We start from the raw sequence: 24,117 nt of genomic DNA, 5'->3' as shown, positions 1-24,117 counted from the left end.
ATTAATTTTTCAAGAAGGTCCTGAATCTTTGAGACAGTTTGTAGATGACAGGTTACAAAATGGCACAGAGATAAATCAGGAGTTTAGAATGACTGAATTACATTAAAGTTATTCAAACATCTAACTAAATCAAGAATCTGAACATTCACATGCTTTCTGAGAAGTTGTGCTGCCGATTCCCTCCTATCAGTAAAGCTTGGAAAAGTTAGCAGTTAGGCTATCTAGGGAATACAGCCAACCCTCCATATTTACAGATTTTTTTTTATCCACAGATTTAACCTTCCACAATTTGAAAATGTTTAAAAATTATATAGATTCCAAAAAGCAGACCTTGATTTTGCATTTTATATAAGGGACACCATTTTACTATGCCACTGTATTTAATAGGATGAGCCTTCACGTATTTTGGTATCCACGGGGATCCTGAAAAATAATCCCAGGAGATACCAAGAGCCCTTACATTTTCTTTTTCTATTTTAAAAGCAATTAGTTTATTCATAACACTGGAATTCTATCTTTCTCCTGAGCTGAAAGCTGCTTAAACAGCTCTTCTTCTCCTAGTCCTTGCAACTGTATCCATGCAATACGTGCTGGGATTTCCCCAAATGTGCTGCTAAACCCTTTCCTGTGCATAGACTGTACCATTCTGGATTATGTAACAGTCCACTTGTCAAAAGTGAGCTCACTGTTGATCTATAGGATATTAGAGGAGGAATGCTGAGTTCCAAGTGGCAGGGCTAAACACAATTAATTGAGAGTAAAACCTTTTAACATCAACAATAACTTCTCCCAATGCATCATGGATCAGATTGGGCTATAGAATCCTAAAACACTAGGGGTGCATCTACACTGTAGAAATAATGCAGTTTGACACCACTTTAAATGCTGTAATCTCACCTCCCTGCAGGCACCATTTTAACTATGAGTAAACCAGCAACTGGCCAGGAAGGGAGCTGCTTTGGGCACCCTTCCTCCCCACCAGGCACCATTTTAATCATTTGTAAACCAGAGCCTAGCAGGGAGAGGGAGAGCTTTGGGCACCCCCCCCCCCCATTTGCTGGGTGCCATTCTACTCTGCCCTCCCTTGCCAGTTGCCGGTTTACTTATGAGTAAGCTGGCACTCAGCAGCAAGGGGAGGGGACATGCCCTTTTGGCTTTGCCCTCTAGAAGCCCCACCACTCTGCACCAGGTGACACCCTGGTCAATAACACCACTGCATTACTTTGTAATTGCAAAATTACAAATCTGTGTTCTCATTTACATCAGTGAAATGTAATTGCAGTCCAGCAATCTCTTGAGACTGAATAGTCCTCCCCCCCTTTCACCTGTCTATGAGACTGCTTGAGGTCTAAGAAGTTTTGATTTCTCCACCATGAACTTCCCAAACTCCTAGCCTCTACATTGTCCTGTGAGATTTTTTACTGGGAAACTCACATTTGCAGAGATTCAGAGCAGTCTTGTACAGTCCATTAAACTGAAAAGGACTTCAGTATGTATAGGGAGTTTATCACACGGGGGGGGGGGGGATGTGGAGTTTAAACAGTGATTAACCTGTGAAAATCGCGCAATTGACATTACGTAAAACATTAATTAAATCCCATGAATGATTTTGCTGTTGTTTCTTGCCTGGTTATTCACTGGATAATGGCACTTTAATCACGTTTCATCTCGACGTTGTGTGAAAACCATTAGCACAATTGCAGGATTATCACAGGTTAATCACTGTTTATACTTCCAACTGTCTCCCATGTGATAAATTCCTAGGAGAACAGCTACTTGAGCAATCGTAGAGGGAATTTCATCAAGGGCAGTGGGTTTTTGTCCCCACCTCTGCAGAACAAGTTACACCCAAAAAAATTTGTTCAAAAATCACTTTTATGCAGTTTGAAAGCCTAGTGTTTTCTTGCATGTGGTTATCCTAAAAAAGAGACTTTGAGATTCAAACATTCCCAAATGGCTATTGTTTTAAGGCACAGAGAAATGTATGATCACTTTCCCTTTCATTTATTATCATTGTTACCAAACAAATCATGCTGGAAATGCTACCCATGACTCCAAAGGACTTTCACTCTGTCATGCATCTGTTCGAAGGCCAAATTTAGGACTTTATAAATAGCTCAAGATCACCCTGCTTGACACACTAGAATACTTGGCTGATTTCTCTGTATGTAAATCGAATCTACGCTAGGACATTTCCAGTTAAACGTATAAGAGGTATGGGCCTTACATTTAATCTTTAAAGCTGTAGTTCTGTAATTCCTGGCTGTTAGCAAACACACATTTTGTACATCATAAATGATACTAACAGTTTGTTTTGGGGAGGGGTATTACTCCTGTGAAATATCAGTGGCATTTTAAAAGTGCTATCATTGTACTAGAAATTATTTTTTTCAAAATATTAACCTGAGACAATTTAAGAATTATTATACTTTAGTCCATAATTTTATGTATGTATAATACATAGAGAATGTCACATTTCTAATAAAAATCTCTTAATTTACTAGACTTATTAAAACTAAATCAGATAATTCTTCTACATTTTGGAACATCTATGAACTGTTTGCTAGTAAGCAGAGTTGCTATATGGCATAATTGTTGTCTTAAATATTTTTGATGAATGAAAGTATTTGACTGAAGCAAATTAATCTGACTATAGAAATATTGTGGGATATTATTATTATTATAACTTCATGTGAACTAATGATCATGTCTAAAAGGCTTTCTTGCTTATTTGTTTATGTAGCCTCCCTTTTTTGTGATGCGTTTAAATTTTAGACCAGCATTTTATAGCCTTTAGATAGTCTTGAACCATAGAGGGGTCTACAATCTGCTCCCTCTCCATTAATCTTCCTATAGCATAGTGGTTGGCCTACAACTTTGGTGACCAGGGTTCAATTCCCAGCTCAGCCATTAAACCCACTGGATGATCCTGGGCAAAGTCACATGCTCTCAGCCTCAGGGGAAGGCAATGGTAAACCTCGTCTGAAGAAATCTTGCCAAGAAAGCCCCATGATAGGAGCTCCATATGTCCAAAACAACTTAAAGGCACACAACATAAAGAACAACAAACAGGCCTGGGCAACTGACCTCACTTGACCCCACTTGCCTTGTAGAAGAGGTTTTTAACTAAGGATGTGCAGCCTTGTTCTTTTGCTGTTCTTTTAAATTCTGTCCTAAAATGCTCTTGCTCCCCCAAGTATTTGTACTATTTTATGACAAGATGGCTTGTGTCCCATTAGTGAGAGAAAAACAGCATATAAATAAAATGAAAAGATGGATCAAATAATAGCAGATGCACGTCAGCTGGTACCATAGCCACAGGAATACTGCACTGTGTATACTTTGTTTATTCAGCAAGATGTTTCATGTTCTTCAGGGCATTTCAGTTAGCACACTAATTATTTATTAATTCTTCATTCTGTCCAGTGGTTTCACAGTGGCTTTCAGAAATTCATCAGTACCTGCCAATATTCCCAAAGGACTCAGAATCTAAATACACAGTATTACAAGTTTGGGCAGGCTTGCTTAGATTTTTGGTGGGAGTTGTAATCCCAAAGATTTGGGAGGAAACAGTTTGGGTAAAGCTAAATTACAATGTATGTTTATGTGCCTTCAAAACGGCTGTCAATTTATGCTTATCCCCTGAACTTCATAGGGGTTTCCTCAGCAAGGAATAGTCAGAGTTGGTTTTACTAGTTCTTTCCTCTGAAATATATTTGTTGGCAGTACCCTCTCTATCAATCTGACCTTGTTATGCTTGCAAGGAAAGACAGGATCTGGTGTCTTTATTTAGGCATTTTAATTACAATATTGAATTCTAAGTTGACATCTATACATATTAATCATCATCTTATTTATTTATTTATTTATTGGGAAATTTGTTTCCTTTTCTGACTTTTTGGGGTGGTGTATTTCCTCTTTTTTTATCAATGTTTAACTGGCAACACTCGTAATGACTAGGCCTACAATAGTATGGAGATTATCAGACGAAGGACATCTTGTCCCTGTCCTGTCATGTTCCCGTCATGTTCCCATCCTTCCTATGTAATTGCAGGAAGGACTTTCAGATGGGATTTGCGCTCATCCCATTTGGGAAACATGGATGGTGGCGATCACACAACAGGCTTTCAGATGAAGTTGCACAGATCCCATCATTATCCCACAATTAACCTGTCATTAATGCAACATTGGCCAGCATTTTGCATTAATGGAAGTTCGTGTTAATGCAATGCCGCTTTAATGGCAGGTTAATGGCTGGATCAGCGCTACGATTTGAAAGCCTTTTGTGCCATTGTGGTTATGGATAGGTTAAGGACGGGATAAGGGCAGGGGAGTGATCCTGTCCCTACCCCAACCCAACCCCATGGGAAGATCTCCTATGAGTTTTTGTCTAGAACAGGGTGACCAGACCAGACATCCTCCTTTTTGAGGACATGTCCTACATTTCAACCTTTGTCCAAGGGGAATTTCAAAATGTCCTCCATTTTGAGCATGACTAAGAAACATGAATTTAAATTTATACGAGTATTTTTACTTTTATATTGTAATGTCATACATTTTTCTTGAATGTCCTACATTTTGTGATATCTTGTCCTCCTTTGCAGTTAGGACATCTGGTCACCTGGTCCAGACACAGAAGTCAGAGCTACCATCACATATGTGTGTATAAGAAAAGCCTTTCTGCAGCTGCACCAAGAGACTGCAAAAACAATTTCTGTTTGTTCAAGGACATGTCACTATAGACAAGTCATCTGATATGTACTTACAGGCTAAATTTGGGCAAAACATACACTGAGGCTACAAATGTCAGTTTGTATTAATTGGATTATATGTATATTAAGATATCTTATATTTTTAATTATCTTATTTTTAGACATGTGTGCTCCATTTTTGAGTCTTTGAAAAACATGTGCTGCCTACAGCCATACAACCCAGGGAGTAAGATATAAGGAGCACAAAATGAGAGCTTTGACTTGGCAAATAAGAATTTTGCCTCCCCCATGAAATCTTCCTTCAGTTCCCAAATTTATAGCACTGGAGAGAGTGAAACACTGAAAATAATTCACAGTTAGAACTCTTACATTTGCTGTGTTGTCATTCTGTCGGTAACTTTGCTATCTCTTTTCTTTAGCTATCTAACTGTGCATCTAAAAGCTCAACTGAAGTTTTAAATTTCTGCAGTGCTAAAAATCTGAGGACCAAAGGAAAAGTTCACTGGGATGCCAGAACCCTTTCTCGGGGTAGTGCCCTTATTTTCTCCCACCCATCCATAGCTACACCTCTGACTCAGGTTATCATTTCTATGTCTACTATCCAAGTGTATGCATGTTTACTCAGAAGTAAAATTTTAGAGTTCACTGAGAGTTATTCCTAAGTAAACAGGTAAAGAAATTGCAGGCTCAATGTGTATCTGTGGAACTAATTTGCACATTTTTTGTATTACTCTCAAATGGTCGGTTCAAATGGCACAATGAGATCAATTTTGACTTGGCAATATGTGTTACAATGTTTGCATTTCCCCACATCAATAAGAGACTGAATTCCATCGCAGTCTGAAACTTCCATGTTTGTTTAGGGTTTGGTGTTTTTTTTTTTTTTTTGCTTTTTTATATATTTTTGCTAAAGAGTAAAAAAAGAGTATTAAAAGTACAGAAAAATTAAATGGACAAGTAACAGCCCAGGTTACAAAGAACAAATAAGGAATTAAAGAGTCCACTGGCAGGAAGTGGAAAATGACTAATAGAAGGGCTAACCAAGAATAGGCATACCTAGTTAAGAAATCTCTGACAAAAGAGCTTGTTTATTTATTTATTTATTTAGGTATTTATATCCCGCCCTTCAGTCCTAATGGCTCTCAGGGCGGCTTACAATTATTATTATTTTTAATCAGACAATTCCCTGCCCTCAGGCTTACAATCTAAAAGACATGAAACAAAAGGAGAAGGGAATGATGGAGGGAAAGGGGATGAGGTCCAGTGGTTCTTCACTCCCTCTGAGGCCTGGACCAAGGCAGATGGATTGGAGGGAGGGTTCTTGTTGTTGTTGTTGTGTACCTTCCAAGTCATTTCTGATTCATGGTAACCCTATCATGGGATTTTCTGAAACTGTGACTTGCCCAAGTCAATCAACTGGGTTTCCATGATCAAGTGGGAAATCAAATCCTGATCTCCAGAGCCATAGTCTAATGCTCAAACCATTGCACCACACTGGCTCAACTCCTTTTTACAAAGTTTTGTTATGCCTGCCCAATACGCATTTTCTTTCTTGTCCTCTGTCTAGCTAGAATTTGGATCTAGCAAGAAAATGAAGCCCTGGTGGCACAGTGGTTAAATACCTGTACTGCAGCCACTCACTCACACAAACCCAAGGAAGACTGAAGAAACACATACTTTTGATGTAGCAATGTATCTGTAGGAAGCAATTTAATCAGGTTCTAGCCAATTCGACTGCAGCTCTGTGTGCTGGCCTGTAACAGGCAAGGTATACAGCAGCTGCCTTCAAAATCTCTTCCTAAGCATGTGTAAACAGCAAGAGAAAAGGAGATAATCGTGACTCACCAACCACCCCCAGCATATTTTAGGAATGCATAGATATATATGTTTGACCATCAAAAATGCAAATCACATGAAAAGCAGAGGTTGGTGAAAAATCATCCCTGGATGAATTTTGGGAAAAGTATTCAGGCCACATAGCCCGAAAACCCCACAAAAAAACTATCTGTAGAAAACTCAAAATGTTTTTATTTACTTATGAAGGGCTTACCTGGCCCAGTTGTTTCACTTTACATGGAGATATTGTGAGTTCTGAATAAAAAAAGTTGCAGAAATAGGTTGAATTGCTGTTTTTTTTCTTTTTCCTTTCTTTTTTTGTGGTGTAGGAAACCATCATTATTCTTTCAGTGTTATTTCTGCCTATGGTACCAAATTTCCTGTTAAAGAAGTAACACCCAGGAACACATCTATTTTATTAACTGAGATATACCTATAATACCATGGATGGAAGTAGGTGCCAACTAATTAAAGAACAGATACTTGGGAGAAATAAGAGTCACTTCTGAATACAGGGAAGAAATGAAGAAATGTGTCTAGCCAATATTGATAGTTCTTTGTTCATATTCATTGGGTAGGACGACTCTATATTTAAAGTCACAAAAATTGCCACCTGCCCAGTCTTTAAAAAGAGGGAAGTGGACAAGGAGGTATTCAGAAGCGTGGCACCAACATCAGTTAGATTCTCAATGAAGCAGAATAAATTAACTATTTTAATTGTGAAGAAAATTGCTGTTATAGATGTCAAACTAGATTTCTAACTTCAAAAGACAAATATTGAAAATGTTAACATTTCATAGCTGTTAAGTAATCTGCTTCTCTTCTTCTCAGAATGTCAAACTTTGAGCAATTCGATATAGATTTTTACCAGTCAAACTACACCACAGATAACCAACAACAAGGTTATCCTGAATCTGGAGACACAGGACAAGTCTATGGAAGCAAAAAGTAAGTGTTCAAAATGGAAGAATGTTTTGATTTAGTTCCATCCATGTGTTTCTTTCATGCTGATATAACAGGAAAGACAGAGAAAAGCGGCAACTTCTTACTTTGGGGAAGTCCGAAAGTAAAAAGCTGCTGGTTTTCTTTGCTTTGTGTTTGGTTTAACTTCACATTATATTCAGTGATAAACTTCCTGCATTGGGTTTTTTTTTAAAAAATTCAAATCTAGTTTAAATCCCGTTTTCCAGGGGGATCTCCCTAGTGTGATAAACTTCATCATCACATCTGCTGCACAAGATCATGGGTCACTGAAAAACAGCATCGTACATTTTTGTCCAAGTACATTACATTGGCTGGGACAAAAAATGTACCCCAGCGGTAAAAAGGAGCCCTGGTGGTTCAGTGGTTAAATGCTGGTACTACACCCAAAATATGAGTTCATTCCTGCAGGGCTCAGCCTTCCATTCTTTTTTAGGTTGAGTACCTGGCTTGTTGGGGGAAATTAGATAACACATTGTAAGCCACTTAGGGAGTGCTCAGCATTATAAAGTAGTATTGAAATGTATGCAATTGCTATTGCTATTGCTAAAAAGTGACAGATCTGTTGGGACAATTTTTGTCCCAGAGATTTTTTTCTCTTAAAAAATAAAACAAAAGAAAGAAGAATTAATTGATGAATGGTTGAAAAATAGGGAGACTGTTTATAACTCTTTACACAAGTGTGTCCAATGTTGCAGAATGACTATATGTTAGATTTTGTATGAATTTTTCAAAAAAGAAAAAGAAGTAACTAAAATTTTAGTCCTGGTGCAGGAATATTGATAACCTTAATTTTGGAAAGACTGAACAAAACTTGCAGAGACTGACATAATTGCATATGTAAAATCTAATAAAACCTCACATATACACTGCAATTTCCAAGAATGTATAATTTAATTCCAGGGCAGTACTTTTTGTTCTGTTTTAATGTATTCTTGATTGTAGAGGTTGGACAGGTGCCTTGCCACAATCTGATGCCTTGGCTGCCCCAGAAATGCTTTCATCTCAACAGTACTCAGGGCAGATCTTTCAACCAGCATATGCTCCTGAGTTTTCATCTAATATTGCTTATTCTGATAACTTTGATGAAGAACCTCCTTTGCTAGAAGGTATGGAATAAAAACATTCAATTGAATTTTTGCATGTTCTGTCAGCAGGAAAATCTGTATTTTTATGTCTATTTGTATGTATCAAAACTTAGTAAAGAAGTCCTTTTTATTTTTTGAAGGGGGAGGAATGAACAGTTTTCATAGAGTTCTACATTATCAATTTAGCTATTTATCACCCCACCTCATCCTATAGATAACCTTCAGTTATAACGGGCATATTCCTATTATGTTCCATTGGAGGGGTACACCCTACCAGCATCATCACAACAGATTGCTTGGTGTGTACCTCCTGCCAAAGGCTACTTTTTCTATAGTCACCTATTTTTTTCAATGCCTGGGTTTCTGGAGTCCTTAGAGCCAAAACACTTAGAGCCTAGGCACTATACTTACTGGCAAGGGAGATATCATGATCATGAACGTGGTTTTTCCAGAGTTAGGCTCATCCATTGCAATCCAGATGTGCTGACTCCTGTGATTTCCCCAAACGCGGGAAACTCAACTGCATAATTTGTGGTGCATGTGTATTGCCTTTTAACTTCCATTATATTTTTAATGTAATTTTTTATATATTTTAAGATGATTTTAACTGTTTAAAATTTTATTGTAATGCTTTTTAAATCTGTGAGCCACCTTGGATCCCTTCGGGGAGAAAGGCAGTATAGAAATGAAATTAAGTAAATAAATAAAATATGGGAAGCATAGCTTGCGAATTCACCTCTAAGAGCCAGGTCCTGAAAAAACAGAGTACTCTACACATAGAGATGGTCTCTGGTGGAGTTGTTTCCCTTCCCCTCCATTTGTTTCTGGCCATTCATTACTGCCATCACAACAGCAGCATTCCGTTTGTGCCATTCATTCTGCATGAGTGGCAAAACTAACCAAGTGCTCATGGAATAGTCCACTCCGCAAGCAGTTTGGCACTATAAGAGCTTGGCCACAATGGGGTTTTTAATTCATCTAGCACCTCATAAAATGCATCTTATCCAGACAGGATTCTCTTCTTTTTCACTCTTTACCTTGAGACGCCAAACAATCTACATAGAATGTGCCCCTTTGTGAGAAGATGTCATTTTTCTATGCAAGATCTCACAATGTTCTTCCACAATTGCAGTGTTCTTCATAGGTCCCATTCTATGGGTTTTTACATCAGGGTTTTGGTCCATCGATATAAGTCAGTGAGGCAGATTCCTTTCTGTAAAAACTTAGTGGCAGATGATTACCAATTACAAAATATTTTTATGCATTAATATTAAAACTTGCTTTCTCATAAATGAACAAATATAAGGCAAACTAAAGGCCAGTTGAGCTTATATTCAGCTCAACGCCAATTTAAAATCCCTTATGCCAGAGTTTTAAATAGGTTGATGACTGCACAGACAAAATTCTAGATAAATCATTTTTTAAAAAGAAGGAATAGTCAATCCTAGATTGTCAAATCAAAAAGAAGGGTGGGAAACTAGTTAATTTGTTGTGTTGCATTTGTAATACAGACACATGTTTATATCTGAAAGGGCAGCAACACAATTTGCATGGAAAATAAAGGCAATAACTCATTTTTATGGTAGATACATCATATACTTTACTACCTCTAGATGACAGCATCACAATAAATTTTGTATTCAGACTTCATAGCATTGCCTTGTCCTACATATTCATACTGTATAATCAAATATAATGTTAAGGTACCTATAATTAATAAACTCTTGTTATAATCTTGCTTACATATCTTGTAATAAATTTCCTTTTTAAAAAATTAATTTGTTTTATTTTGAGGTGAACAAAAACACAAGTAGGTCCTATGAACCACCTTGGATCTACATTTCTATAACATAGTTGTATTATTTATTTTTTAAAGGAAGCTTACAAACCAACATGTGAAATCTCTAGTTGAGACAGAGGGCAATCGTATACCCACTTAGCAGGATCATTGAATTCAGTGGGACTAATTTCTAAGGGGCAGAACAGATGGGCAGGAAAAACCAACTCAATGCTGCTTTTTTCCAAACGCATGTCAAACTGCCACTGCCCGCTCCCAAGGTGGGCTGAAGCATGGGCCAACTGCACAATGTGGCATCAACCTGCACCACTGGGTAATTTTTTTGTTGCGTCCCCACCATGCATGCGCACCATCGCACAAACACACCACCTGTGACCTCCAAGCAGCAGTGTCACTAGGGGGCTGTAGGGTGTGTGGACCACACCAAGTGACACTCTAAGCAGGGAGTGACACCATTGCTTCTCAAGCATCTGCTTTTGGGCAGAAATGGGCAGTGGCATTTGCCTGTGTCCTATTAAAACACTGAAGAGATGGTGTTAGTGGGGTGAGTCTCAGCAGAAGAAGAAAGTAGAGTGTCAGTGTTTTTTTAAAATTTAATTTTTAAAAAAGTAAGAATTTTTAATTTTTTTAAAAAAAAAATCTTTAAAAACAACACCTTTACCAAATTTTTCACTTCGACCACATGAAACTATGTATATGTAAATACAGTCGGCCCTTGCCTTACGTGGGGGATCTGTTCCGGACCCCCCTCCCCACATATGGCGAATTCCGCTTATGCTCAAGCCCCATTAGAAACAATGGGGATCGTGCGTGGTGGTGTGGTGGCACGTGGGGCGCCACAGACGCGCGCACCCATTCATTTGAATGGGACGCGCCGCCCCTTGCGCCCCGCACGCTCCCTGCGGCTTGAGCACGTATGTTCAAGAACACGTAAAGCGCATCCACGTATAATGCGGGCGCACTGTACACTGAGGCCATACATATGTTATTGCAATTTAAAGGTAAATTTTTAATTTTGCTAATTGTTTATGTCACAACTATTCCCATGACATTCAGTGATATATGGGAATTATGATTAATTAGCAGAAAAAAACATGACTAAAGATTCTGTCTGATGTGGGATGGGAGGAGGTCAACAGAGAGGGTGTTACTATGACTTACCACCTAATGACACCACTGCCTCCAAACTCCTCCCATGTCCACCTGGATGCCATTACATTGCATGGCTGCTCCTTTGATTGGCCACACAATTGTATGTGTGATGCTCTGCTAGTACAGGGCATTGGTGTAACAGTGTGTGAGTGATACATTAGCAAAGCATAATCATATAGGCCCTGTATACATGCCCCTTTCACCCCATGCCCCTGTTAGACTCTCTGGGTTGTGAATATTATAATTACATCCATTTGAGTTGTCACATTTTCATTTCTTTGCTTTGCTGCATTCACATCGAGGCTTTTATATGCAGGCGCAAAGGTGTACATTTTCTGCTTTGAGCTGGACTATCCCGACTTCTTTTTGGTCCAATTTTTAGCCCTGGAGCATGGATTTGGTCCGGTATCCAGTCGCTTTTGAGGTGTGCACTGTCTAAGCACCCCACCTTCAAAGTGGCTGAAACCACTTTATTTTGCTCCTTTGTTTCACCCCTAAGTAAACATGAGGAAGATTGTACTACAGTCCCCCCTTCGCTTGCACAGGAGATCTGTCCCCCCCCCCCCCCCACATAAGCCAAATTCCACGCATGCTCAAGTCCCATTCAAGTGAATGGGGCTCGTGCATGCAATGGCATGGCGGCACACGCACACCACGAGCGCATGCCCCATTCGTCCAAAAGGGACACGCCGCCCCTTGCACCCCACATGCTCCCACACGGCTTTCAACATATGCTGAAAGCCGCGTATAGGCGGGCACACTGTATTTTAATTTAGTTTCGTTACATTATCTACACATCTTCACATTGAAGTCTGATCTTTCTACCTGACCTCAATCAAATGAGCACTGATGATAACATTTCTGCCCTAAGCAATCTGCAATCTGTGATAATTTCACTTTAGAGTTACTTAGGAAATGACCTGAAGTCACACACACAAAAAATGGCAATTTAACTTTTTTCCCCTTCTAAGACAAATGCAATTAAATTAAGAGTTTAAAATCTATTAACAATTAACTAAATATATTATCCCTGTCCAACTAACTTTTTCATCTCTGACCCTGAGATTGGATTTACCATGCTCAGTCAATAAGGTTGTTGAGGCAGAGTGTTGGAGAGAGTTGCTCTCAGTTTAGTGATCTCACTTCCAACAAAGCAGAAGATTAAAAGAATTTAACCTACCACCAACAGAAAGTCAGGTTGCCATCATCTTTGGCAAGTTGCCATCAGAAAACACATTTTCAAAGTCAAACCTCTTTAAATATAAGAGAGTTTTCTTGGATGAGGCAGAGCTGCCCACCTACACAGAAATGTGACTTAGTTAAAACTTGTTGGTGCATTATAGACCACCCAAAACTGGTGGTCTCGCACCGCTGCCAGTTGCTGCATCTGGGAACCTCAGCAGCCAAACCGCGCGGTTCCCAGGCGCAGCAAGAAAGAAGCACCAAAATGGTGCTTCTTCCTGCACCCCGGAAGAGGCGGCACAAGGTATGAGGCGTGCACTCGCGGCACCACTTCCGGTGGGCAATATCCGGATGCTGCGCGTTTGCGACGTCAAAATGGTGGCGCCCATCTGTATGCGGCACGCCATTTTGAAGTACTCGTTACACGCGAGGGACAAGGTGCGTCAGGAAGCGCTGCCCCTTGCGAGTAATGACGACGCCCCATAGGGCCCGTCCGGAATGCACTGTTAAGTCCAGATTGATGCTGAACCAGTAAGGAATTGGCAAGCTATCTATGGGTAATACTTGCCTAAGAAAACCCTATGAAATTCATGGGATCACTGGCAATTTGAAGGCCCACTGGATCTACATACACTGAGTGTGAAGCCAGGAGGTCTTTTTCTGCACAGCCATTTTATTGTATTTCAGTATTAGAGATCGGCTTATAAAGACAAAGCTGGATATTATGCAGTGGGATGCTAAAGCCTTCATCAGATAAAGACAACTTCTGTTCCATTAGCAGATGTGCACATAAAAAGCATGTTGATCAACATCTTCAGCAGAATAAGTGTTATGTCATCCACATTTTAGTACTAGGTTAAAAAAGAAACAAAGCATGCAGCTTTGATATCATCAGTGTTTTAAACATATTTCCCTAATTATTCAAAGTTTGTTTTAAAAATATGGAGGAGGAGGAGTTTCATTTACTTAGCCCATTGAGCAGATGACGCTTATAGAAAGCAGTAGAACAGAATTTACAATATACCATCTTGTCATAACACAGTAATAACATCAATATGGATCAGATCAATACAATTAATAGTTTATTAACTTTCTTCTTTTAGTCTGAAAATATATATATTTAACATCCCAACCCTCTGGGTGACTTCAGTATATTCAGTATATAATATTTCCAGTCTCTATGTATGATTGTGAAAGTGGGACAGTGAAGTAAGCTTACAGGGACAAAAAAAACCAACTCATTTTAATGTGGTGCTGAAGGGAGTTCTGACTTTGGAAGTCCTGATCTTGTGAGTTTTCAGGACCTGAGCAGGCCCCCCCCCCTTCCATTAGAAAAATGAATGGTGTGTGCTGCTGCGCCACCGCACCCAAGCCCCATTATAATGGTGGCACTTAGTCTGGATCCCTCCCCCCCCATCCTAAAATCCTAGCTACGTCCCTGCTGGGAAAGGCCAGGCTTGCAACTTGGGAGTAGTCTTCAATCCTGCATGCTTCTGGAAAGCCATATGGCTGCTGTGGCTAGGAGTGTCTCTGGCTAGCTTTGATTGTGTGCCAGCTGTGCTCCTTCCTAGGAAAAGTGGGTCTGGTTTCTACCTTAACTATATCCTAATTAGACTACTACAACAGAATCAGCATGGGTCTACCTTTAAAAAGAGTTCAGAATCTGGCACTCAGACTTTCATTTGGGGTGTGTGTTAGGGAACACATATTACTAATGTTCAGGGTTTTCAGTTGGAATAAGGGATAGTGCTGTTATCCCTTTAATGCTTGTCTAAAGGTAGGGATTTCAACAAGTACTGTTTGTGTGATAAGAAGCACCTGCTGAAATTTCCATTCTACACAACAATTAAAGGGACTAGGAGATCTTAAAGACTGTTTCTTCTCAAATGATCCCAGAATCTGAGATCCACAGCAGAAGCCTTGTTGCACATTCTACCCTCACTACCCTGCTAAAGAGGCAAATACACAAGCCAGGACTTTCTTAGTAATGGCTCCTTGTTTGTGGAACTCCCTCCCAAATGAAGTCCAGTTGAATTAGAGTTGCCAGACAGGAAACTGAGGAATATTCCTGCACCTTTAATAGTTGTGTAGAAGAATTAATTTCAGCGGGTATTGCTTGTCACCCGCCAGGTAATAAGCAACACCTGCTGAAATTCCTTCTTCTACACAACCATTAAAAGTGCAGAAACCATGTCCAGTCCTTACTTTATTAGCCATCCCTACAGTGTTTATACAGCGAGTATCCCAAACTGTGTTGTTTTGTATGACCTTCACTCCTTCAAACAAAGGTTGGTTTTTGGAACAATTTTAATTGTGCATCTGTCTCAAACTGGCTTTAAAAATGCTTTGATTTGTTTTAAATAATATTTTAACTCTTTCTATCTGTTATGCATCACCTTGGGCCCTGGTGCATTAAGAGGTAATAAGCCAATATTTTAACAGACAAATAAAATAAATAAATCTTCTATTTCATAACTGCTAAATCAATAATTCCCAATTTGGAGGGCAAATTAAGCCTCAGCTGAAATGTGTCTGTCATTTGAATAAGTTGTCTACAGCCAACTGGCTGCTTTATTACATGGGGACTGAAGATAGCAGATGAAGTGTTATGCCAAAGTTTTCTCTTAGGATAATAAACCATTTTGAAACTGTTTTCTGTTGCAGAGTTAGGGATCAACTTTGATCACATTTGGCAAAAAACATTAACTGTCCTAAACCCAATGAAGCCAGCAGATGGCAGCATTATGAATGAGACGGATTTAACAGGACCTATGGTTTTCTGCTTGGCCCTAGGAGGAACACTGCTACTGGTAAGGATCAGTAGAAATTGTAGGTGTTCTAATAATTATTATATTTGTCAGCCAGTGATTGTTGGGCTGGAAATAACATAGGCATCTTTTCTGAAGTTCATATGAACAATGATGAGTCTGACTGCAAAATGTCTTTGTAAGCTTTATGAGGGAATTCTTTTCTTCTTTGTCCATGTCTTTTATAGCTGAAATGATCTTTGAATCCTAACACCAATGTTCTTATCAGTAACAGCTAGCTTTCAGAGGGGAATTATTCAGATTTAAATGAAACTAGATGCAACAGATTGTGGATCAGAGTTGAGAATAGAATTAATGGAGATTTTCCTTGTAACAATCTGCTTTATCACACTAGTGAGCAAAGAGGATATAAACAAGAGTTAAACTAGAGAAAACGTTTCCTGGTTTTCTCTAGTTTAACTCTCGTTTAAATCCCATTTGCCCACTGGTGTGATAAAGCAGGGTGTCTACAAAAATGCTCTGGAGCCCCCAGTCATGTGCCAGTGTGGTATAGTGGTTTGAGTGTTAGATGCAGCCAGGTATGAAAATCGTCTATCACACTGCCATTTTCTGTCCTTCCCTCCCAACCCAGGTGTGGGCTTAAACTTCTTAAGCATGGATTTTATCACACATCTGTGTCCAGGCTGGAGGCATCATGTACCCGATCTGGACTTCTCTCATTCTTTGCAAAGAACAAGAGATTCCTGTTCTTTCAAAATGTGCCGGAGAAGTCCAGATTAGATACGGGTGCCACGACCAGGTACAGGATGCCTCCAGCCTGGGCATGGAGGCATGTGATAAAATCCATGTTTAAAAGGTTTCATCCCATTGTCCCATACCTGTGGTTGCTTATTCATCCCACAATGCCTCATTTTAATGAGGGTTAATTTTAGATTTATTTTAGTAATTTGATTGTATTTTATAATGTTTGTAGTTTTTAATTGGGGGTTAGGGATTATGTTAATTATTGTACTGTATTGTGATATTTTATGGTTGTTACCTGCTTCGATCCTTCGGGAAGAGGAGGGCTATAAATGCATTATTATTATTATTATTATTATTATTATTACTTCATTCTTTCCCCCCTAACTATGCCCAATCCCTTCTTTATTGCACCAGACCTTTCAGCTCTACCAGGCAGTATTTCAAAAAGAGTTTTCATTTAGCCTCTGTCTTACCTCCTTCTTCCCCAACAGCAATTTATTAATCGGAGATAAAGCTGCTAAGTGTGGCCATGTCAATTAATCAAATACCCTGGAACAAACAAGTTAAAATATTAGATGATTACTGATGGCATTGTGTTTATGTACGACATCTGTAGAAAATATTGAGGATCAAACCTCCCTGCCCAAATTGAAAATGCTAAACCTATTGAAAACCTTTAATGACTGTAGAAGTAGTTGATAGTAATTTGTTACACTAATGACATTATGCACCAGCAATATGTCAGCAGCAATTTTGGGAGTGCTGAAAATATGAGTGTTGATAAAGGCAGTTGCCCATTCATTTTATTTCAGACATAACCTCTAGCCTCATCATTTCATGGCAGGCTTGTTCTGGGGCCTGTTACAATGGACTTGAAACATTATTAACTCCACAATCCTAGCCATTGTCAGTATAAGCCAGTGTGGTCTAGTGGGTGGAGGAGTGTTGGGAGATCTAAATTCCAGACTTTACTGAGCTCAAGGATAACTTTGGACAAGTCATGCTTTCTCAGTCTGAAAAATCTTCCTTGTTGTTAAAATAGAGTGATTATGAGGAGAGCTTTATATGCTGTCTTGAGATCACCAGAGGAAAGAATAGATATACAAGCTAAGACTTGCTTATTTGGAATTCCAAAATACTTCAATATCCAGAATTATCCATGTGGGTGGCTGAGATAGTGACACTTTTGCTTTCTGATAGTTCAGTATATATTAATTTTATTTCAAGGACAAAATTATAACATTATTATATCAATGATTTTCATGTTTAGACATGGGTCCCATAGCCAAGATATCTCATTATCATAGTATCATAGAATCACAGCGGAGATTATTGCACTCCCAGTTCCTGCCAGGATAGACACAGGTTGTAACCATAACAGACGAATCTTATCAGACAGCCCTGTGGCTGTCCAGTAGGCAGCCTGTATCAAATCTAGGCTTCTCCCACAGTTTTTCAAGAATGGGAAAATCCCATTCTTGAAAAGCTGTGGGAGAAGCCTGAATTTGATACCAGCTGTGGGGCTTTCTAATAAGATCAATCTGTTACAGTTAAAGCCCATGTCTATCCCAGTGGGAATTGGCAATGTGATATTCTCCATTATTGGATGAGGTCACAAGGGCTTTCCAGTCTAATATTCCAAATTCTGAAGGAAAAAAACCTGAAATCCCAAATACTTTTGGTCTCAAACATTTTGGATAAGGGAAACTCAACCTGTAATTATAGCTAATAGATAAATAAATAAACGCTAATTGTCCCCTACTTGGCAGTAAGCCTCAGTGAGTTTAAAGGGATTTTTAGGCAAGCATCTACAGAACTGCAGACTAAAAACCCATACAAATAAATAGCAAATTGGTAAAGTCAAATATTTACAAGTGGCAATAATAATGTTAATTAAAAGGGTTCAGAATGTAAATTGGCCATGAAGCATTAATGTGTGGAGCAACCTATAAAAATACAGATATTTTTCTATCCCGAGTTGACAACTACTTGATGCAGTCTGTTGATCTCAGCCATGTTCCAAAGTTTATGACCAGAATCCTGCATGGGCACTATGCTTGCATAAAAATAGTTTATTATATGCATATACCATGTTAGCCAGTGGTTGGGTAGCTGGGTGGGTGTTTTGTTTTTGCTTGTTTTAGAAACAAACATATCAGATATCAATCAAAGGGAAGTTCTTTGTTTCATTATCTTTCAATCTTGTCAAGTACAAGTTCAATTTCCCTTATTCAAAATGCTTGGGACAAGATGTGAATTTTTTTTGGATTTTGGACCTGTGTTTGCATACAGTATATGCACATAATGAGATATTTTGTAGATGGGATCCAAGTCTTAACATAAATTTCATGTATGTTGCATATACACATAGTTTAAAGATAATTTTATATAATATTTTAATTTTTTTATTTTTAAACATTTTGTGCATGAAACAACGTCTGTATACACTAAACCATCAGAAAATAGAGGGTTCAGTAACCCATGAAAATAGTTTGGTTGTTTGAGTATTTTGGAATTCCAGGTAAAGGAGACTCAACCTGTTTATTATATCTTTCTAATTAACTGTCTTTCCTTTTTAGTTTTAAATACGACGTCTGAGTATGAAGCAACATTTCTATACATTCAGTATAAACTCAAAAATAATGTTAATAGTGTAGATAACATTTGAGCATACTATATTAAATGAGCTGTGCATTTACTTCCATCAATTCCTACTGTGTTCACACTTCTTTTGGCAATAATTTGCATTCTGTACAATCATACTGGCGTCATGATCACAGAGTAGTCTGACAACGCTGGATCTTTGGCTTAGTAATGGAGATAAGCACCATCCCCTATGGTCAGACATGACTTGACAACTTTGTGAACGGGGAATACCTTTACTTTTATGGTTCTGTCTAATGGGAAAAAACTCAATTTCTTTGCCAGCTCTTCCACCATGAATACAGTGACATTGTCATATCTTTGTTTATCTCCACAGGCAGGAAAAGTTCACTTCGGCTACGTTTATGGCATGAGTGCCATTGGGTGCATAGCAATCCATACTTTGCTGAACCTAATGAGCATAGCAAGTGTTTCCTATGGGTGTGTAGCAAGTGTACTAGGTTATTGCCTGCTACCCATGGTGATCCTATCCAGCTATGCAGTCTTTTTCTCTCTACAGTAAGTACCGTCACCTGGAAAGCTAACTGATAAGAAAGGCGGTATTAATGTGAGATGTGTTCAGACAGATAAGGGCAGAAATAACAGGGAAACTGAAACTGGAGAGCTAAACATACAAAACTGAACATACAAAAACTGAAGATCTGTTTACTTCTATATTTTGTTTCCCACACAGATACGAAGATTTTGGTAAATAACCACATGCTGATGATGGTTGTCCCTTGTTAAATCCTTGTCCCCAGTACATAATTGCTTAGAGATAGACTGTCACTGTAAAGGAAGGCTCTATTTAATTTAACATTGATAAGAATGGGGACTGCAGCCAAGAAATCAAGAAGAAGATTAAGAATGGGGAGGGCAGCTATGAAAGAACTAGAAAAAGTGCTAAAATCAAAAATATGCAACCGAACACAAAAATTAGAATCATACAAGCCGTTGTATTCCCTATTGCCATGTATGGATATGAGAGCTGGACAGTCAAGAAAGTGGATAGGAGGAAAATCAATTTATTTGAGATGTGGTGCAAGAGAAGAGTGCTGATGATACTGTGGATAACCAAAGAGATGAACAAATAGGTACTAGAGCAGATCAAGCCAGAAATCTCCCTGGAAGCCAAAATTACAAAACTGAGGCTGCTGTACTTTGGTCACATCATGAGAAGTCACAGCTCATTGGAAAAAACAATGCTAGGAAAGGTGGAGGGAAGTAGAAAGAGAGGAAGCCTGCATGTTAGATGGATGGGCTCTATTAAGGAAGTCATGAGTATGAGTTGCAAGAACTAAGCAAAGCAGTGGAGGCCAGGGAGTCTTGGAGATGTATCATCCATATTTGATAAAAATGCCTTCCCTTTGGGTGATTGTTTGCCTTCATACCTATGGGTTTTTCTGGGTCTGGTAGCCCTTCTGATGTCAGAGCTGGAGTAACCATTAGCCAGTAGAGCCCAGTCTAGATGCTTTAATCCATCTTCCAGGAAGTGGGGTTCACAGATCCTTTTTGCTTGGTCTACCATTTTTTTATTGTGCTTCTTTTTTGTCCTGGGTGATGGTTGGAGTTCTTGTGTAGGCATCCAACTGTGTGTGTAGGTTTTCTATATACTGTCTGGCCCAAAAGTTGGTTTGGTTTGTGGATGACCAGGACATCCAAGAATGGCAATATTCCTTCCTTTTTCTTTTTCCATGCTGAATTGGATATCCGGGTGGATGTTGTTCAGATGCCAGCCACCGATGCTGGCAGAAAGTCGGGAATAAACTTTTCCAGAACACAGACAAATAACCCCAAACCCCCACAAAAAATATAAATAGTGCTTTGCATCCTTGGTCCTAGCTCGCATGTGAGAAGGAGCAGAAGAAAAGCAAGAAGACAAGTTGGCATCCTTACTGTGTCTATCTCTTGAAGTGGTGGGAGTGAGATGGTCCTTCAAACTAAAATTTTATAACCTAATATGGCTTTTTGACAAAAGTATGCTTAGTCTTCTGTGTGTGTGTGTGTGGTGTGGGGACTGTCTGGGAACGTATTTGAAAGATGAGTTTAAAACATGCATAGCCCCTTTAAAGTTCAGCCTAAAACCTAGAGCACATTTATCATTCATCTGACATTGAACTCACAAGTCACCAGTTTGTAGCTGGGGGCCTGACAGTCAGGAAATACTAAGAGGGAATTCATGGCCAACCCAGACTCACATGGCTTTACTATAAGTACAAATACGGTTTGGATGAAGCCGCATCAGTCAAACTGTAATAAAACCAACATCAATGTTTTTGGTAGGCAAGACATGCCATAATTCTAGTTTGTCTCGTGCAAATATTGCATCATGAATAAATTTGCTTTTATCTGCTGTAGGCTTCTGCTTCACTGTGGAATGAGAACGCTAAAGTTGTTTGTCATACAGTTCTAACAAATGAGATAGCAGCTTGCTAATTTACTACTTGCTTCTTAATCTTTTAAAGCTGCAAATTACGAAGCTGTTTTTCATCCCAAATGAAAAATGTTCTTCCAGCTCCTGTCCTCCTTTCTTTGTTTGGCTTGATCTTGTGGCATATTTGGTGCTAGCCCTTAGCTATCTGTGATTAGTAAGAATCTTGAGATGTTTTCGTTCTACTTGGATTAATCAGTGACTTTTGCTGTTGATGATGTTCTTGCAGGGGAACTCTAGGAACATTGCTAGCCCTGATCATTATTGGATGGTGCAGCCTCTCGGCCTCCAAAATATTCACTTCTGCTTTGGCAATGGAAGGTCAGCAGTTTCTGGTAGCCTACCCTTGTGCTTTACTGTATGGCCTTTTTGCTCTTATGGCTGTTTTCTGAGCATTAGCATTCAGCCTTTCTATGAAGCCTGCCAGCCTGTACAGTATATTTAACTGCAGAGTCAAAGCAATCATCAGATCTTTCAAGAGATGTTCCCACAGTTTGTGATTACTTGGCTTGGAATTCATACTTGTTTGGTATGTAATTATAAATGTGTTGTAGATTTATTGGAAATTTTATGAAATGCATTTTAATTTTAAATGCTTTCTGTATTGTAAATGAAGCATCATTTTTCTCCAGAGGTTTGTAACCAGCTCAGAAGGTACTCTGCACATGGGCAATCAGTCACATGTCCAATTTAGATGACTCAACAAGTAAGAAAAGCAAGCGAACCCTGGCAAGTTCTGCAGCAAAACAAACCATTAAGCTTTTCACTTTGGTTTGTTTTTCTTGTCATCCCAAAGTGAAACACTTTGCCCATCTCTGATTATTTTAATGGATTGCTTTAATTGTAATGTTTTTAATTAATGTTTACAAGGGAGGGAGGGAATAATTGCGATATTGGATATTGTATAGATTCTTTTTAAATTGTAAGCTGCCTCAACGGTCTTTCTCACAGAGAGGTGGGGTAAAAATAAAGCTTTTCTTTTTATTTTATTTAAACAAGCATTCAAGAAAAATAAACCAAAAATGAGCCTAGATTCTTTTTCTGGATTGTTGGAAGAGAAATAAACTAGGGAAGAAAAAGTGGTCCTGTTCAGATGACATGAGAAGCAAATCAGAGAACAATGGTCAATTCTGTATTTAACTATTTCATTCATATAATGGTACAGTATTAAGTATAGAAAGCAGAAATGATATCAGTATCATCATCATCATCTTTATTAATACACATCCTTTCCCTCAGATAGAGACTATTCAAGGCAGATTACAAATTAATACAGGTACAAAATAGAAAGATAAAAATGGGATTAAACAATTAAAAAATCCATAAAACCAATTTAAAATGCTAAAAAGCAGTTTAAAGACAGTGCAATTAAAAACAGTACATATGATTAAAAGATCTTTTAAAAAAATTCAGTTCAACAGTTGGTTGCAATAAAAATGTCTTTGCCTGCCAAAGGAGGACAACAAGGACAGGGCCTCTCTACAAAAGGAGTTCTAGAGCCTAAAGGCTTCCCAGCTTGCTCATTGCAGGGACGTAGCCAAGGGGGGGTTCGTGGGCTCTGGACCCCCCCCCCTTCCATTAGAAAAACGAATTGCACTCGCTGCTGCACCACCGCACCCAAACCTCATTATAATGGTGGTACTTCATCTGGACCCCCCCTTCCTAAAATCCTGGCTACGTCCTTCTCACTGGGTGACCTTGGGCAAGTCATGCTCTCTCAGCCTCAGGTAAAGGCATTGGCACACCTCCGAACAAATCTTGACAAGAAAACCCCATGATAGGTTCACCCTGGGGTTGCCATAAATTGGAAATGACTTGAAGGCATACAACAACAACAAAGCCTAAGGGCACCTACTGAGGATAATAATGATTGTGCCTGTTTCCCCCACAAAATAAGGTATTGTATTGTTTATTAGAAAAGTGAGGGCGATTTTGTTCCCTGAAACCTCTGTGGCAAGTGATTCCACTTGATTTAAGTGATCCTTGCCTAGCCATTGGCTCAGCTGCTGGGATGTTATAGAATGTTTGTGAGCTTTCCAAATGCTCAGAAACCATTTAAAGCAAGGGACAGATGGAGTTGTGCCATTAGCAGAAGGTGTTGCAGCAGTAAAGGGAACAGAAAGATAGATCAATTTATTGAAATAGTCTACTGACCATTTCAAACAGTAAAGGGAGTAGGAATATTCACATCTACAGTTACATTACGTTCATATATACACAACTTTTACACATATTACATGATTGGAGTGCACTGCAAGCAGTATTTGTAGGGAGAATGAACATGGACAAGGTACTTGATGAACAAAAATAAAAAAAAGATATGGAATAATTTTTGCAGCTCATTTGTTCTCTCCACATCTTAATGTTTTCTCCTCTCCCTCTCGGTCCCTATATGCATTCAACCCCATGAAGAAAATTAGATTATATGATTTACATTTTATTTGTTTAATGGATGAACATGAAATAAAACTAGGAAGGGAATGTAAATAATTGCACAGCAAAAGCATTAAGCTGTAAATGTTTGCTTTTAAATGCATTTTGCTGAAATGATTGCTTAAAAAGAAAAAATCCACCTAGAGAGGGGAAAAAACCAGGGATAAAACTAGATGGGTTTTTAAAACATACTTTGTTAATTGGACAGCATTTATTTGGAAATACACAGCTGTATAATTCTAGGGGCCAGTTTATGTATCATGTAGCTTACCAAGCAAATGTCTTTTAAAGATATAGAAATAGCTGTACCATGAGGTAGGATGAACTGACCTGCTTCATATGGCTCCAT

At 38.8% G+C, this 24,117-nt stretch overlaps 1 protein-coding gene and 1 non-coding gene across 4 annotated transcripts; both read left to right on the top strand.

Moving 5' to 3' along the window:
• The first annotated feature begins 2,146 nt into the window (after nucleotides 1–2,146).
• YIPF7 (Yip1 domain family member 7) lies at nucleotides 2,147–22,947 on the top strand. 3 transcript variants are annotated; one of them, XR_006104254.1, is made up of 7 exons: nucleotides 2,147–2,214; nucleotides 7,380–7,496; nucleotides 8,475–8,638; nucleotides 15,414–15,559; nucleotides 19,242–19,423; nucleotides 21,565–21,864; nucleotides 21,968–22,947. XR_006104254.1 is itself a non-coding variant. In XM_042470324.1 (7 exons), the coding sequence occupies exons 3-7, from the start codon at nucleotides 7,381–7,383 to the stop codon at nucleotides 21,725–21,727; spliced, it is 771 nt and encodes a 256-aa protein (XP_042326258.1). In that variant the 5' UTR covers nucleotides 2,153–2,214; nucleotides 5,132–5,290; nucleotide 7,380; the 3' UTR covers nucleotides 21,728–22,947. The 3 variants fall into 3 exon arrangements, 2 of the variants coding, with proteins under 2 accessions (XP_042326257.1, XP_042326258.1); XM_042470324.1 differs by adding an exon at nucleotides 5,132–5,290 and having other exon boundaries at nucleotides 2,153–2,214; nucleotides 21,565–22,947; XM_042470323.1 differs by having other exon boundaries at nucleotides 21,565–22,947.
• On the top strand, nucleotides 9,021–9,183 carry LOC121932331. The gene has a single exon (XR_006104319.1). It is a non-coding gene; the product is annotated as a U1 spliceosomal RNA (small nuclear RNA).
• Nucleotides 22,948–24,117: the final 1,170 nt, after the last annotated feature.

Source organism: Sceloporus undulatus, chromosome 5 (assembly GCF_019175285.1).
Source record: "Sceloporus undulatus isolate JIND9_A2432 ecotype Alabama chromosome 5, SceUnd_v1.1, whole genome shotgun sequence".
Lineage (NCBI taxonomy): Eukaryota > Metazoa > Chordata > Lepidosauria > Squamata > Phrynosomatidae > Sceloporus > Sceloporus undulatus.
The sequence above is the reverse complement of the archived record's forward strand: the minus strand, read 5'-3'. Positions and strand labels throughout refer to the sequence as shown.

Bases quoted from the DNA above. Each gene is read 5' to 3' on its own strand.
- YIPF7 (XM_042470323.1), top strand. From the start codon at position 7,381: ATGTCAAACTTTGAGCAATTCGATATAGATTTTTACCAGTCAAACTAC. The intron at 8,639-15,413 runs GTATGGAATAAA...TTTCTGTTGCAG, and splicing joins AGAACCTCCTTTGCTAGAAG to AGTTAGGGATCAACTTTGAT. The intron at 19,424-21,564 runs GTAAGTACCGTC...ATGTTCTTGCAG, and splicing joins GCAGTCTTTTTCTCTCTACA to GGGAACTCTAGGAACATTGC.